This window comes from Ranitomeya variabilis, chromosome 3, assembly GCF_051348905.1.
Source record: "Ranitomeya variabilis isolate aRanVar5 chromosome 3, aRanVar5.hap1, whole genome shotgun sequence".
NCBI lineage: Eukaryota > Metazoa > Chordata > Amphibia > Anura > Dendrobatidae > Ranitomeya > Ranitomeya variabilis.
Genome location: NC_135234.1, coordinates 724,129,632 through 724,145,235, shown reverse-complemented (window position 1 = coordinate 724,145,235; position 15,604 = coordinate 724,129,632). Strand labels below are relative to the sequence as shown.

The window sequence follows — 15,604 nt, the reverse complement described above, 5'->3', positions numbered from 1 at the left end:
CATGCACACAATTGTTTTTTTTTTCTGACTGAATTGGAAAATTGCAGCGTTTTTAAAAATCTGCAGCATGTCAAATTTTTTCAGCACTTTTCCAGGATATTTTCATAAATTGAAAGTAATGAGAAAGTGCAAAATCACTGCAAGAATGCAACTAAGGATTTTTGCATCATTTTATGGTGAATAAAACTGACTTTATTAGACATGTGATGTGAACAAATCACACAAGTAATCCATGCTAAAAAAAATAGCAAAAAAACACAGCAAAAACACTGAAAAACAGGCATCTTGAACCAGTTTTTATGGCAAAGAGAGCAGGTTTTGGCTGCTGAAAAAAATGCTGTAAATAGACAACATGTGAACATAGCCTAAGAAGCCAAACAGGTTATGTTCACTGTCCTATAACATGCACACGAGCTCGTATCTTTAGTAGTCAAGTAATGGACAGATTGTAAGTTTCTTTATGACCTCAGTCGCACAACATCAAATACAGATCAATGTGCATTCCTGATTTTTGATGGTGTGCAGAGGCTAATAGTGTCACTGAAAGAATATTTACTACAATGCAAATAATGGGAAATTATTAGTGATGAGGGAATGTGCTGGGATAAGGTGTTATCCGGCATGCCCGTGTGCTAACCGAGAGTCTTCTGCGTGCTCGAAAAATATGTTCGAGTCACCGCAGCTGCATCTGTTTGACAGCCGCTACACATGCATTTATTGCCTATTTGTTAGAGCGACATGGCGGTGCGGGGACTCAGACATATTTTTTTGGAATGCCGGAGACACTTAGTTAGCATGCCGGATAACACCTTATAAGAGCAAGGTCGCTGATCACTGGAAATTATACAGAACTCCAATGAACATAGGTTGCCAATAGAGCCCTGAAGACCATCATTCAATATGGTAATACCTGAAAAAACCTGATGGTGACTTTTGGTCTTCGCAACTCTTGGGTTAAATGGAATCCCCCAGTGCCCTGCAAATATGTTTTCATGTGTGGACAAAGTATTATCATCTACAATGAGTTACGTAGAAATTTTTGTAGCCCACCTTTTTCTGTTAATATACATTCAGATGAAATGTGGACTACTCGTTACATCATTTTCTTAGATGTTTTGCTTCTACTCATAAATAATTTCTACCATGTAGGATGGAGACAGTAGCCTGGGTTGTAGCCATATGAAACAACTTAACAAGGGATGATTCAATCCATATTTCATTCTTTTGCAGGCATTGTGGGAGGAACAGACTGATAAACCTGACCAGCTTAAGGCACGGAGAGAATGGAGAGATGCCTGTCTGAGTCACCTAGCCAAGTTGAAGAAAGAGCTGAAGAAGAATTAATTCATGTTTGCGTCCAGATGATTCAAAATGTCATTCAGTGCACAACCTGTTAATCCCTGCCCTTTGGCTTGAATACATACATGCGCTGCCAAAAAGACACTGGTGGTTTATATTACAAAATATACAATGAATAGAACTGGAGTGAGAAGGTCTTATGTTTCTGATATGTTTCTACCATGATTTTATGTGCTCCATGTCTGATTATGTGCCATATGGAGAGACCATTACTGTATAATATTAGCTTATAACCAGGGATCAATTATCAAAAAATGTTTTTTTCTGCTAGAAATTTTGTCACTAAATTTGTATTTTCTTTACTGGAAAAATTGATTTGTTCATTGGAAACCTTCCTGATTTCTACTAGGTCGAGCATGACTATGCAAGTGCATTCACAAATGGGTTGATAACATCTACCGCTATCACAAGGTGCTAGATTTCCTGTCCTAATCTTTTCATAACTATCAATTATTTTTGGCAATTTAGGGATGCTTTAGTCCCGTCCCCAGTCCCACTTAGAATCCATTTCTGGGCAGGATTTGTGTAAACTGTGTCTTCTTTTAGCCTTGGACAACACAGATTTTCTGAAACTTTCTGAAAAATCACAACAGTTCAAACAAATTCTGGACAGTTGGCACGTGTTCCTTTCTTGTGCTCAGATAGGGCCCCAATTGTACAAAATGTACCTCTGGTAACAGATTATTTCCCTAAGGACAATAGGTAAGTGGAGCGCCCACTAGGAACGTGGGGTACTTGGGCCGGGTCCGACAGTTCTTAAGGGGATGGTCACGGCAGAAGTGACCCGGTCCATGGCTCTGAGCGTCCAATAAAAGTCAATTAAAGGAAGGGGAAATAAAGTGTTTAGGGGATTTGTTTGTCCGCCACGCGTGGTGCTCGGCAATAGGGAATTGGCCGACGCTGCGGTTCAGGTCCTCTGGGGCAGATGATGACGCAGCAGAGATGTTTCAGCTCTCCATAGAGCTAGGCCCCAGGGCAGTTAAAGAGTTAACGTTAATGATAGTGAATGTTGTGATGCAGAGCGGGTGATGCAGTAAAGAGAATGGAGAGGACACAGCAGGGTGCAGTTTCCACACTTTTACTCACAGTTCTTAAATGCAGTCCCAGTCCGGTGCTGTGTCCTCCGGGTCTGTGGTCCGGCCAGCTCTCAGGTAATTTGGGGTCCACTTTGCCAGAATCCCCTTCTTATGTTCTTCCCTGGCCGTCTCACTGTGCTGGCTCCCACCTCTCCTGCACTGCGCCTTCACACAGTGTCCCAAGCCAGCAGCCTCGGATATTGTCGGGCGATGTCCTCCTTGTCCCCTTGATCCTATGTGGCTGCCTTTTCAGCGAGTGTATGTGGTTGTGGCTTTGGCACGTACAGATACAACAGCCTCCGGCCGGCTAGCTGAGCCTTGTAGTTCCCCACTATTCTGTGTGTTCCCCCACTGTGACCTGGTCCCTCCACCCAACTACAGTCGGTGTGGATTCGGGCCCCACAGGTGGATTCCTCTCTACCCGAGCCCCTAGGACCCCTTCTCTCCTTTCTGTCAGGAGCTTCTCTCTATCTTCTGGTGCTGGGAGGAGCTCCTCACTGCTCAAGTCCCCAGCTCCCACTGTGTAACTCCCTAAATAACTCCTCCCTCTTGTTTCCATGACAACTCAACTCTCTCCACCCACTTCCTCTACCTAGTTCCCTCCAGGCCTATAGAGGTCTGGTGTTGGATGCAAGTGTGTGAGTCCTGGGTAGTGTCCCCTCCTTACCGGAGAGAGGAGCACCACACCTCTGAGGTGCAGTACCCCTGTGGTGACTGGACCCTTGGGTGCCACAAGAAGGCAGTTGAAATTCAATGTCAGGATTCCTATCTCTACTGTTGTGGACAGTTAGGAGGACCTGACAAATTAGATGGTTGACCAGTTCTGCCCATATGTGAGGGTTCATCCTCCCATTTTTGGAATTTTTTTGGCGTGTGTACCCCTTTATTCAGATTAGCTCATCATCTAGTTTGGAGACAGTGTAAACACCTACCCAAAACACAGTATGATCAAATAAAAGGAATGAAATTCATCTTCTTGATCCGTCAGTAATTTTTCTTGATCTGAGAGTACATCCTCGTTGACAATTTTCTTTTTGTACCAATTTATTTCAGTTGGGACAAAACACCTGTTGTACTCAAAGTCGCCCCCCCCCCATGACATAAGGGCATATTTTACTTTTGAACCATGCTCCTACGAGAGAGATTTTTTCCGAAGACATTACCAAATCCGAGACAAGATAAAATGTCTTCCTTCTCTCTACTGGAATCAAGTATTATTACGTAAAAACATGGTTTACTAAGCAATACACAGTAGACCTGGAATGACTTTCAAGAAGATTCGCGAAAGGGAGTTAATCATTGCTCATGGCTGAATTTTTTTATTTCTAAATATTTTCTAGTTTATTCACTGCAAACCTCTTAAATTAAAAAGAATGTATTATCAGAAAATTACCTATTGTCGAAAGCAAGATTTTATGTGAAACTCATTTTTAATAATTTTTGCTGCTTAAACTTTCTCTTTTTTCCATTTTGATGTCACGGTCTTGATCAAAAAATCATGAAAACTTGCAGTTTTCACTCTCGTTCTGGACCTTAAGTTAGGCTGATTCTTTTTGTTCCGTGGAGATTATTTCTCAGCAGGATTCTCATTATCACAGGCAGGATTACAATAACAACTATAATCTATATACAGATAACACAAACTCCACCATTTACAATAGGTGACAGCCAGAGATCATCTCCTCCCCCACACTGCAAAATTAGTTCTAGGGAGATCACAACAACTCCCATAAATGTCAGTGAGTTATCTGCAGTAGTGATGAGCGAGTATACTCCTTGCTTGGGTTTTCCCGAGCACGCTCTGGTGGTCTCCGAGTATTTGTTAGTGCTCGGAGATTTAGTTTTCATCGCTGCAGCTGCAAGATTTACGGCTGCTAGATAGGCTGAATACATGTGAGGAACGCCTGTTTGTTAGGGAATTCCCACATGTATTCAGTCTGTCCAGCAGCCATAAATCATGCAGCTGAGGCGATGAAAACTAAATCTCCAAGCACTAACAAATACTCAGAGATCACCCGAGCGTGCTCAGGAAATCCCGAGCAACGAGTATACTCGCTGATCACTAATCTCCAGTTGTTTCCTATCGTCCGTGTCTCTGCTGTAAACCATATCTCTGAATGTTAGAAGCTCAGACAAAATTACAGCCTCTTAATCAATTACATTCCCTTTCAAATAGCACAGAACATTTACTGTATTTTGTGTATTTTGAAAACTCTTCCAATAAAGGCGAATGTGATTTTGCCCTTGTGTTACCTAATGTTTCTGTGCAGCTCACAAATATTTGTTCTGTTGCATGTGCGCCTATGTGACTGACAAATTTTCACTATTTGTTGTACATTATTTGATCAACTGGATCTTCGTCGTTTTGGACAAGTATAAAAAATAGAATTAATTCAAAAGATCGGATCCTACAGATTGGCTAGACACATCCGTTCAGATCCACAACGTTGAGTTTTCTTCTCACATTCGAAAGATGAAATGGTACACTTTTTTTTCAGATTTAAGGCAAGAAGAGAGCCTGACTTTTCTCATCAGGGATCATCAAGTTATACTGAGAATCGTGTTGGAGATGAATGTCCTGAAATTCGGGGTTCCATGCGAATTGAACATTCTGTGATTCGCGAGGATCAGAGGAAAAAGAAAATATATGCCTAGCGCCATTTCTCACACACTGCTGAAGACTCAATGAGTATGCTTATGCCATTGGGCAGCTCCATGATGCTCTGCAACAATAAGCTAACATGGTGTAGCCTAGACAATCAGGTGGCTATCACAGGCAGTATACAAGGTATGGGGTGGCCAGGGAATGTCATTTTATGCTTATACTTTGTATGGATTGAAGAGCACAAAGCATAGATAGAAAAAAGCTTAATGAGATTGTGGTGTACTTTTGCAGTACTGATATGCTGTTCATGTACCACATAAAAAATTTGAGTGATAGTCTTAGGCTGCCGTCACACTAGCAGTATTTGGTCAGTATTGTTCATCAGTATTTGTAAGCCAAAACCAGGAGTGGAACAATTGGAGGAAAAGTATGATAGAAACGTATGCACCACTTCGGCATTTATCACCCACTCCTGGTTTTGGCCTACAAATACTGATGTAAAATACTGACCAAAAACTGCTAGTGTGACGGCAGCCTTAGGGCTCATTTCCACTGGCGAGGAAAACGGACGAGTGCAATCCGATAAAAAATCGGATTGCACTCAAACCAATGTTATTCAATAGGTGTCTTTTCATTTGCGATTTTTTTCTCAGCCGAAATCGGACTGAGAAAAAAATTGCAGCAAGCTGCGTATTGCTGCAATTCTCGGATGAGACTCGCCAATGCAAGTCAATGGGTGCGAGAAAAAAATCGCACAGCACTCGCACCATGCGAGTACTGTCCGATTTTTACGCACTGGTGTCCTTTGAAAAGCCGGTAATTCAGCGCGGTGTACAGTAAAATCACACTGACAGGTTAGAATAGAGTAGATATATACACATAGAATAGGTATATATACATATACACTCACCGGCCACTTTATTAGGTACACCATGCTAGTAACGGGTTGGACCCCTTTTGCCTTCAGAACTGCCTCAATTCTTCGTGGCATAGATTCAACAAGGTGCTGGAAGCATTCCTCAGAGATTTTGGTCCATATTGACATGATGGCATCACACAGTTGCCGCAGATTTGTCGGCTGCACATCCCAAAGATGCTCCATACAAGGCAGGATGGATCCATGCTTTCATGTTGTTTACGCCAAATTCTGACCCTACCATCCGAATGTCGCAGCAGAAATCGAGACTCATCAGACCAAGCAACGTTTTTCCAATCTTCTACTGTCCAATTTCGATGAGCTTGTACAAATTGTAGCCTCAGTTTCCTGTTCTTAGCTGAAAGGAGTGGTACCCGGTGTGGTCTTCTGCTGCTGTAGCCCATCTGCCTCAAAGTTCGACGCACTGTGCGTTCAGAGATGCTCTTAGGCCTACCTTGGTTGTAACGGGTGGCGATTTGAGTCACTGTTGCCTTTCTATCAGCTCGAACCAGTCTGCCCATTCTCCTCTGACCTCTGGCATCAACAAGGCATTTCCGCCCACAGAACTGCCGCTCACTGGATTTTTTTTCTTTTTCGGACCATTCTCAGTAAACCCTAGAGATGGTTGTGCGTGAAAATCCCAGTAGATCAGCAGTTTCTGAAATACTCAGACCAGCCCTTCTGGCACCAACAACCATGCCACGTTCAAAGGCACTCAAATCACCTTTCTTCCCCATACTGATGCTCGGTTTGAACTGCAGGAGATTGTCTTGACCATGTCTACATGCCTAAATGCACTGAGTTGCCGCCATGTGATTGGCTGATTAGAAATTAAGTGTTAACAAGAAGTTGGACAGGTGTACCTAATAAAGTGGCCAGTGAGTGTATATATGTCAGTGAGACACCTATATATGTATATTTATATTTAATGCAGCGCAAGAGAGCATAAAAGCCGCTAATTCAATTGCCGGCTTTTTCTTTCTCCTTCCCAAACCCGACAGGATATGAGACATGGTTTACATACAGTAAACCATCTCATATCCCCCTTTTTTTTGCATATTCCACACTACTAATGTTAGTAGTGTGTATGTGCAAAATTTGGCCGCTGTAGCTGCTCAAATAAAGGGTTAAATGGCGGAAAAAAATGGCGTGGGCTCCCGCGCAATTTTCTCCGCCAGAGTGGTAAAGCCAGTGACTGAGGGCAGATATTAATAGCCAGGAGAGGGTCCATGGTTATTGGCCCCCCCCCGTGGCTAAAATCATCTGCCCCCAGCCACCCCAGAAAAGGCACATCTGGAAGATGCGCCTATTCTGGCACTTGGCCACTCTCTTCCCACTCCCTGTAGCGGTGGGATATGGGGTAATGAAGGGTTAATGTCACCTTGCTATTGTAAGGTGACATTAAGCCAGGTTAATAATGGAGAGGCGTCAATTATGACACCTATCCATTATTAATCCAATTGTTTGAAAGGGTTAAAACACACACACACACACACACACACATGATTTAAAAGTATTTTAATGAAATAAACACAGCGGTTGTTTTAATATTTTATTGCTCTCTCAATCCATTTGCTGACCCTCGCTTGGCAAAACAATAAACCCACAATATACATACCTTCTGCTGACCCGTCACGTCCCACGAAGTAATCCATCAGAAGGGGTTAAAATAATTTACAAGCAGGAGCCCTGCAAATGCAGCTGTGCTCCGTGCCTGTAATTCCCCGGCGAATGAAGGAAATGTAGGTCATTGACCTACATTTCCTTCAGTCGCGGTGATGCGCCCCCTGGTGGATGTCCTCATATGACCTGGAGCGTGGGAAAAAGTTCCCAGGCTGCAGTTCATGAGAACATCCAGCAGGGGCGCATCACCGCGACTGAATGTAAGTATAGATCACTCTGCTTTCCTTTCAGCACGCGGGGATTACAGGCACGAGCGAGTGGTTTATCGCAGCTCCTGCCTGTAATATTAGTTAACCCCTTCAGATGGATTACATCGTTGGACGTGACAGGTCATCAGAGAAGGTATGTATATTGTGTGTTTATTATTTTGCCAAGCGAGGGTGTTGCTGATGGATTGAGAGAGCAATAAATTATTAAAACAACCTGTTTGTTTCTTTCATTAAAATACTTTTTAATCATGTGTGTGTTTTTTAACCCTTTCAGACAATTGGATTAATAATGGATGGGTGTCATAATTGACGCCTCTCCATTATTAATCTGGCTTAATGTCACCTTACAATAGCAAGGTGGCATTAACCCTTCATTACCCCATATCCCACCGCTACAGGGAGTGGGAAGAGAGTGGCCAAGTGCCAGAATAGGCGCATCTTCCAGATGTGCCTTTTCTGGGGTGGCTGGGGGCAGATGTTTTTAGCCATGGGGGGGCCAATAACCATGGACCCTCTCCTGGCTATTAATATCTGCCCTCAGTCACTGGCTTTACCACTCTGGCGGAGAAAATTGCGCGGGAGCCCACGCCAATTTTTTCCGCCATTTAACCCTTTATTTGAGCAGCTACAGCGGCCAAATTTTGCACATACACACTACTAACATTAGTAGTGTGGAATATGCAAAAAAAGGGGGATATGAGATGGTTTACTGTATGTAATCATGTCTCATATCCTGTCGGGTTTGGGAAGGAGAGAGCAAAAGCCGGCAATTGAATTAGAGGCTTTAATGCTATCTAGAGCTGCATTAAATATAAATATACATATATAGGTGTCTCACTGACATATATATATATGTATATACACACATTCTATGTGCATATATCTACTCTATTCTAACCTGTCAGTGTGATTTTACTGTACACGGCGCTGATTTGCCGGCTTTTCAAAGGACACCGGTGCGTAAAAATCGGACAGCAATACGGATGTCATACTGATGTCATACGGATGATGCGATTAAAAATCGCATTGCACTCGCATGACACTCGCATGACAATCGCATACGTTACATCCGTTTTTTCGGTCCAGATTACGGACCGATTTGTCTCTCGCCAGTGGAAATGTACCCTTAGTCTGAGAATAGAAATCCAAGATTCAAGTGATATATAGGGAACTGCTGTAGCTATATAGTCACTCGATGTGACTGTAAATTGATTGATCTGTGATATACTGAGGTAGCACCACCTTAATAGCTGCATTTATTCTACACAGTGCAAGCAAGGAGGTTCCGTATTAAACCCCTCATTTCTAATTTTGCATTTAAAACCTAATTCTGATTTTAAAGCTCGTGTGTCGTTAAAAGTGCGATTACTATTAGTAATGAGCGAGTATACTCGTCGCTCGGGTTTTACCAAACATGCTCGGGTGTTCTCCGAGTATTTTGGTGTGCTCAGAGATTTAGATTCTGTCTCTGTAGCTGCATGATTTGTGGTTGCTGGACAGCCTGAATGCATGTGGGGATTCCCTAACAAACAGGCAACCCTCACATGTATTCAGGCTGTACTACACATAAACCCAGACTCATAATGAAAAGGTGGCCAAAGATAATATCTAGGCCCCTATAAATACTACTCCCAATAAGACATATAGAAACACAGGAGGACAACAGGAGCGTTTAGAAAGAATAAATATAAACTTTATTAGAGAAATGGTTAAAAATGACACACTTAAAAAACAGCAATTGAAAACAATAGAAACACATCAGTACCGGTACCCTTTGTTAGCAACAAATGTAACCGTATAAACTTGTAAGCATCTGATAGTGTCTAAATGGACGATCCATAACCCCCCCAGAAAGGACCAGAGTGCATATCCCGCCTCAATATCCCATTAGTCACACATGCTGCCCGTGCGGCCAAGGCAGTAAAAGGTCTGGCCAGAAAATAGTCCCAGGTGAGGGTAAATACAAGGAGTGTCTTATGGAGCAACGTAGGTAAAATGCCAACTGGCATAAGAGGCCCCCACCAAAACACCAACCATGTCCGGATCTTACCCAGTACTGAGGTCCCTGGATTGGGCGCAACCCCCTATTTAAGCACTATCAGATGCTTATAAGTTTATACGGTTACATTTGTTGCTAACAAAGGGTACCGGTACTGATGTGTTTCTGGTGTTTTCAATTGGTGTTTTTTAAGTGTGTCATTTTTAACCATTTCTCTAATAAAGTTTATATTTATGCTTTCTAAACGCTCCTGTTGTCCTCCTGTGTTTCTATATGTATTCAGGCTGTCCAGCAGCCGCAAATCATGCAGCTGCGTCGACAGAAACTAAATCTCCGAGCACGCCAAAATACTCGGAGGACACCTGAGCATGCTCGGAAAACCCGAGCAACGAGTATACTCGCTCAACACTAATTACTATATTTTGAGGCGCTCAAGACCATTTTTTTTTTAAAGAGAAATCCTATTATCCTAAAGAACAAACACAAACTGTTTATCTACACAACCACACTGACTGCGTATTTGTTTCCAGTTGTGAACCCACCTGTAGCAACTTCATAACTTAGCATTTGTGGTTTCTTTAAATTATATTTAAGTTTGGTTAAAGGGGGTGATCGTCAAGTTTTAAAATAAATATATATAGATATAAATATATACACTGCTCAAAAAAAATAAAGGGAACACTAAAATACCACATCCTAGATATCTCTGAATGAAATATTCCAGTTGCAAATTTTTATTCATTGCATAGGAGAATGTGTTCAGAACAATAAAACATAACAATTATTAATATAAATCAAAATGAATATCCCATGGAGGTCTGGATTTGGAATGATACTCAAAATCAAAAGTGGAAAATCAAATTACAGGCTGATCCAACTTCAGTGGAAATGCCTCATGACAAGGAAAATATGCTCAGCATTGTGTGTGGCCTCCACGTGCCTGTATGTCCTCCCTACTGTACAACGCCTGGGCATGCTCCTGATGAGGCGGCTGATGGTCTCCTGATGGATCTTCTCCCAGACTTGGACTAAAGCATCCACCAACTCCTGGACAGTCTGTGGTGCAACGTGACATTGGTAGATGGAGCGAGACATGAGATCCCAGATGAGCTCAATCGGATTCAGGTCTGGAGAACGGGTGGGCCAGTCCATAGCGTCAATCCCATCATCTTGCAGGAACTGCTGACACACTCCAGCCACATGAGGTCTGGCATTGTCCTGCATTAGGAGGAACCCAGGGCCAACCGCACCAGCATATGGTCTCACAAGGTGTCGGAGGATCTCATCTCGGTACCTAATGGCAGTCATGCTACCTCTGGAGAGCACATGGAGGGCTGTGCTGCCCTCCAAAGAAATGCCACCCCACACCATTACCGACCCACTGCCAAACCAGTCATGCTGAAGGATGTTGCAGGCAGCAGATCGCTCTCCATGGCGTCTCCAGACTGTCACGTCTGTCACATGTGCTCAGTGTGAACCTGCTTTCATCTGTGAAGAGCACAGGGCGCCAGTGGCAAATTTGCCAATCCTGGTGTTCTGTGGCAAATGCCAAGTGTCCTGCACGGTGTTGGGCTGTGAGCACAAACCCCATCTGTGGACATTGGGCACTCAGACCATCCTCATGAAGTCGGTTTCTAACCGTTTGTGCAGATACATGCACATTTTAGGCCTGCTGGAGGTCATTTTGCAGGACTGTGGCAGTACTACTGTTTCTGCTTGCACAAAGGCGGAGGTAGCAGTTGCTGGCTGCTGGGTTGTTGCCCTCCTCCGGCCCCCTCCACATCTCTTGGTGTACTGGCCTGTCTTCTGGTAGTGCCTCCAGCGTCTGGACACTACGCTGGCAGACACAGAAAACCTTCTTGCCACAGCTCACATTGATGATGAGCTGCACTACCTGAGCCACTTGTGTTGGTTGAAGAGTCAGTCACATGCTACCACGAGTGTGAAAGCACAACCAACATTCAAAAGTGACCAAAACATCAGCCAGGAAGCGTTGCTACTGAGATGTGGTCTGTGGTCCCCACCTGCAGAACCACTCCTTTATTGAGTGTCTTGATAATTCCCAATAATTTCCATCTGTGGTCTATTTCATTTGCACAACAGCATGTGAAATTGATTGTCAATCAGTGTTGCTTCCAAAGTGAACAGTTTGATTTACTTGGAGTTAGATTCTGTAGTTTAAGTGTTCCCTTTATTTTTTTGAGCAGTGTATATATATACAGTACAGACCAAAAGTTTGGACACACCTCATTTAAAGATTTTTCTGTATTTTCATGACTATGAAAATTGTACATTCACACTGAAGGCATCAAAACTATGAATTAACACATGTGGAATTATATACTTACAAAAAAGTGTGAAACAACTGAAATTATGTCTTATATTCTAGGTTATTCAAAGTAGCCACCTTTTGCTTTGATGACTGCTTTGCACACTCTTGGCATTCTCTTGATGAGCTTCAAGAGGTAGTCACCGGGAATGTTTTCACTTCACAGGTGTGCCCTGTCAGGTTTAATAAGTGAGATTTCTTGCCTTATAAATGGGTTGGGACCATCAGTTGTGTTGTGCAGAAGTCTGGTGGATGCACAGCTGATAGTCCTACTGAATAGACTGTTAGAATTTGTATTATAGCAAGAAAAAAGCTAAGTAAAGAAAAGCGAGTGGCCATCATTACTTTAATAAATGAAGGTCAGTCAGTCCAAAAAATTGAGAAAACTTTGAAAGTGTCCCCAAGTGCAGTGGCAATAGCCATCAAGCGCTACAAAGAAACTGGCTCACATGAGGACCGCCCCAGGAAAGGAAGACCAAGAGTCACCTCTGCTTCTGAGGATAAGTTTATCCGAGTCACCAGCCTCAGAAATCGCAGGTTAACAGCAGCTCAGATTAGAGACCAGGTCAATGCCACACAGAGTTCTAGCAGCAGACACATCTCTGCAACAACTGTTAAGAGGAGACTTTGTGCAGCAGGCCTTAATGGTAAAATAGCTGCTAGGAAACCACTGCTAAGGACAGGCAACAAGCAGAAGAGACTTGTTTGGGCTAAGGAACACAAGGAATGGACATTAGACCAGTGGAAATCTGTGCTTTGGTCTGATGAGTCCAAATTTGAGATCTTTGGTTCCAACCACTGTGTCTTTGTGTGACGCAGAAAAGGTGAACGGATGGATTCTACATGCCTGGTTCCCACCAGCATGGAGGAGGAGGTGTGATGGTGTGGGGGTGCTTTGTGTACAGTAGTCTTCCTGCACCGTGGTGGTCCACCGGCCATCGCTTCAATAGGAAGGCTGTGTATGGGCTCATGCTGTATATAGGGAGGCTTTATGGGGGTTCATGCTATATAAGGAGGCTATGTGGGGGCTCATGCTATATGCAGGGGGATGTCAGCATACTTAATACTGCTCAATACTAAGTGATAATATAAAAATGAAACAATAATTATAATTGTAATTATGTTAATATTAACATTGAGCATAATTAATTTCAACCTATTGGTTCAGCCATCCACAACAGTCAAGGTCTCTCATGTGGCTCCTTGGGAAAATGAATTGCCCACCCCTGCTCTAATACATGTCAAACTCCAAGTGCGCTTCCTTTTCTTTTGCATCAGCAAGTATCCATCCCTGATTATGTCGCAGAAACAAGCTTACGCTCCCATCTACATCTACTGGGTCACGAAACTAACTTGCAATTTGTCAGGTTGCTGACGGTGTAGTCACCGCCTTACCAGTTTGTGGATTCTGCTGCCTTTTGAGAAATGATAATGTGCGTTCATCCTCTTTGGAAGATACCCAGACGCCATTATTCCTAGCAGAAAGGAATGCCTTCTTCGTTGTTGACACATACAGGAGGCCATAGGCCGCTCTCTGGGCTTTTCTTTGCGCTCCAAAGTGCACTGCACTCGATACCTGGTGCAGCAACCATGGCTAGGGACAATACATTTTACTTTGAGATACGACACTGGCAGTTAATGAGGCGTGTGAGGCATGAGGCCATTTTTTTCAGTAGGGATACTTGTAGAATAATTAATTTAATCCTGCTAATATTTATCCTCTAAAAACACTAACCAGCATGCAAGATGGGATGGAGAAAGAACACCAATTTGCAACTGTTTAGCACCACCCTGTATCTGTTGGGGACCCTCAAGGTCCATGTATCTTGCTGCAGAATTTGGAGGAGGAAAAGAATGATCATCAGTGGAAGGAAGTGAAGGGGGACAAATGTGAGTGATATTGAAAAATGGAAGGAATTGCGGCAACTTGTCCACAAAATAGAGACCTCATAAAGTTAAATACTGAGGTGCTAAGTGCACAAAAGTCACAAATGATCTGATGACTACATAACCTCAGAGTCCACACCTCCTCTGGCACTAACATCAGCACAAAAGGTGGCTACTGGGAATTTCCATGGCGAGCAGATGCATGAAAATCTTACATTAGCAAGCTCAATGCCAAGTATTGAAGTAAAAAAGCATAACACCACTAGACTTTGGAGCAGTAGAAATTTGTCTTGTAGAGTAGCAAATCAAGCTTCTTGATTTGTCAGTCTGATGGACAAGTCTAGGTTTGGCGAATGCCAGTAAACTCTACCTGCCGGACTACATTGAGCCAAATGTGTAACTTGATGTAGGAGAGATAATGCTATAGGGTTATTTTTCAGGGGTCTGCCTAGGTCTCTTAAGGTACCTTCATACTAAGCGACGCTGCAGCGATACAGACAACGATGCCGATCGCTGCAGCGTCGCTGTTTGGTCGCTGGAGAGCTGTCACACAGACCGCTCTCCAGCGACCAACGATGCCGAGGTCCCCGGGTAACCAGAGTAAACATCGGGTTGCTAAGCGCAGGGCCGCGCTTAGTAACCCGATGTTTACCCTGGTTACCAGTGTAAAATGTAAAAAAACAAATAGTACATACTCACCTTCGCATCCCCCGGCGTCCGCTTCCTGCACTGACTGTGAGTGCCGGCCCTAACAGCAGAGCGGTGACGTCACCGCTGTGCTGTGCTTTCACTTTATGTCACCGCTGTGCTCTGCTTTCACTTTACGGCCGGCAGTCAGTCAGTGCAGGGAAGCGGACGGCAAGGGACCTGACGGACACCGAAAGGTGAGTATGTACGGTTTGTTTTTTTTAAATTTACGATGGTAACCAGGGTAAACATTGGGTTACTAAGCGCGGCCCTGCGCTTAGTAACCCGATGTTTACCCTGGTTACCCGGGGACTTCGGCATCGTTGGTCGCTGGAGAGCTGTCTGTGTGACAGCTCTCCAGCGACCACACAACGACTTACCAACGATCACGGCCAGGTCGTATCGCTGGTCGTGATCGTTGGTAAATCGTTCTGTGAGACGGTACCCTTAGTTCCAAAAAAAGGAGTTGTTACAGCTAGAGCCTTCCAAGTAATTTTGGACAATTGTATGCATACAAATTGGTGGGAACAGTTTGGGGAAGTCCCTTAAAAGATATTTATGTGATGCTCACCCAGTCTCCAACTAAGGGTACCGTCTCACATAACGATTTACCAACGATCACGACCTGCGATACGACCTGGCCGTGATCGTTGGTAAGTCGTTGTATGGTCGCTGGGGAGCTGTCACACAGACCGCTCTCCAGCGACCAACGATGCCGAGGTTCGCTGGTAACCAGGGTAAACATCGGGTTACTAAGCGCAGGGCCGCGCTTAGTAACCCGATGTTTACCGTGGTTACCAGCGTAAAAGTAAAAAAAACAAACCGTACATACTCACCATCTGATGTCCGTCAGG

The 15,604-nt window shown here is 43.7% G+C and overlaps 1 protein-coding gene across 1 annotated transcript in view; it reads left to right on the top strand.

Annotated features, from left to right (window-relative positions):
* The window catches only part of CRYL1 (crystallin lambda 1), a 162,584-nt gene extending 157,908 nt beyond the window's left edge, over nt 1–4,676 (top strand). The window contains exon 8 of the mRNA XM_077298366.1: nt 1,231–4,676. Within this exon, the coding sequence (XP_077154481.1) occupies nt 1,231–1,344 (114 nt within the window). The 3' untranslated portion in view covers nt 1,345–4,676. The remainder of the gene's footprint in view (nt 1–1,230) is intronic.
* The last annotated feature ends 10,928 nt before the right edge of the window (nt 4,677–15,604 follow it).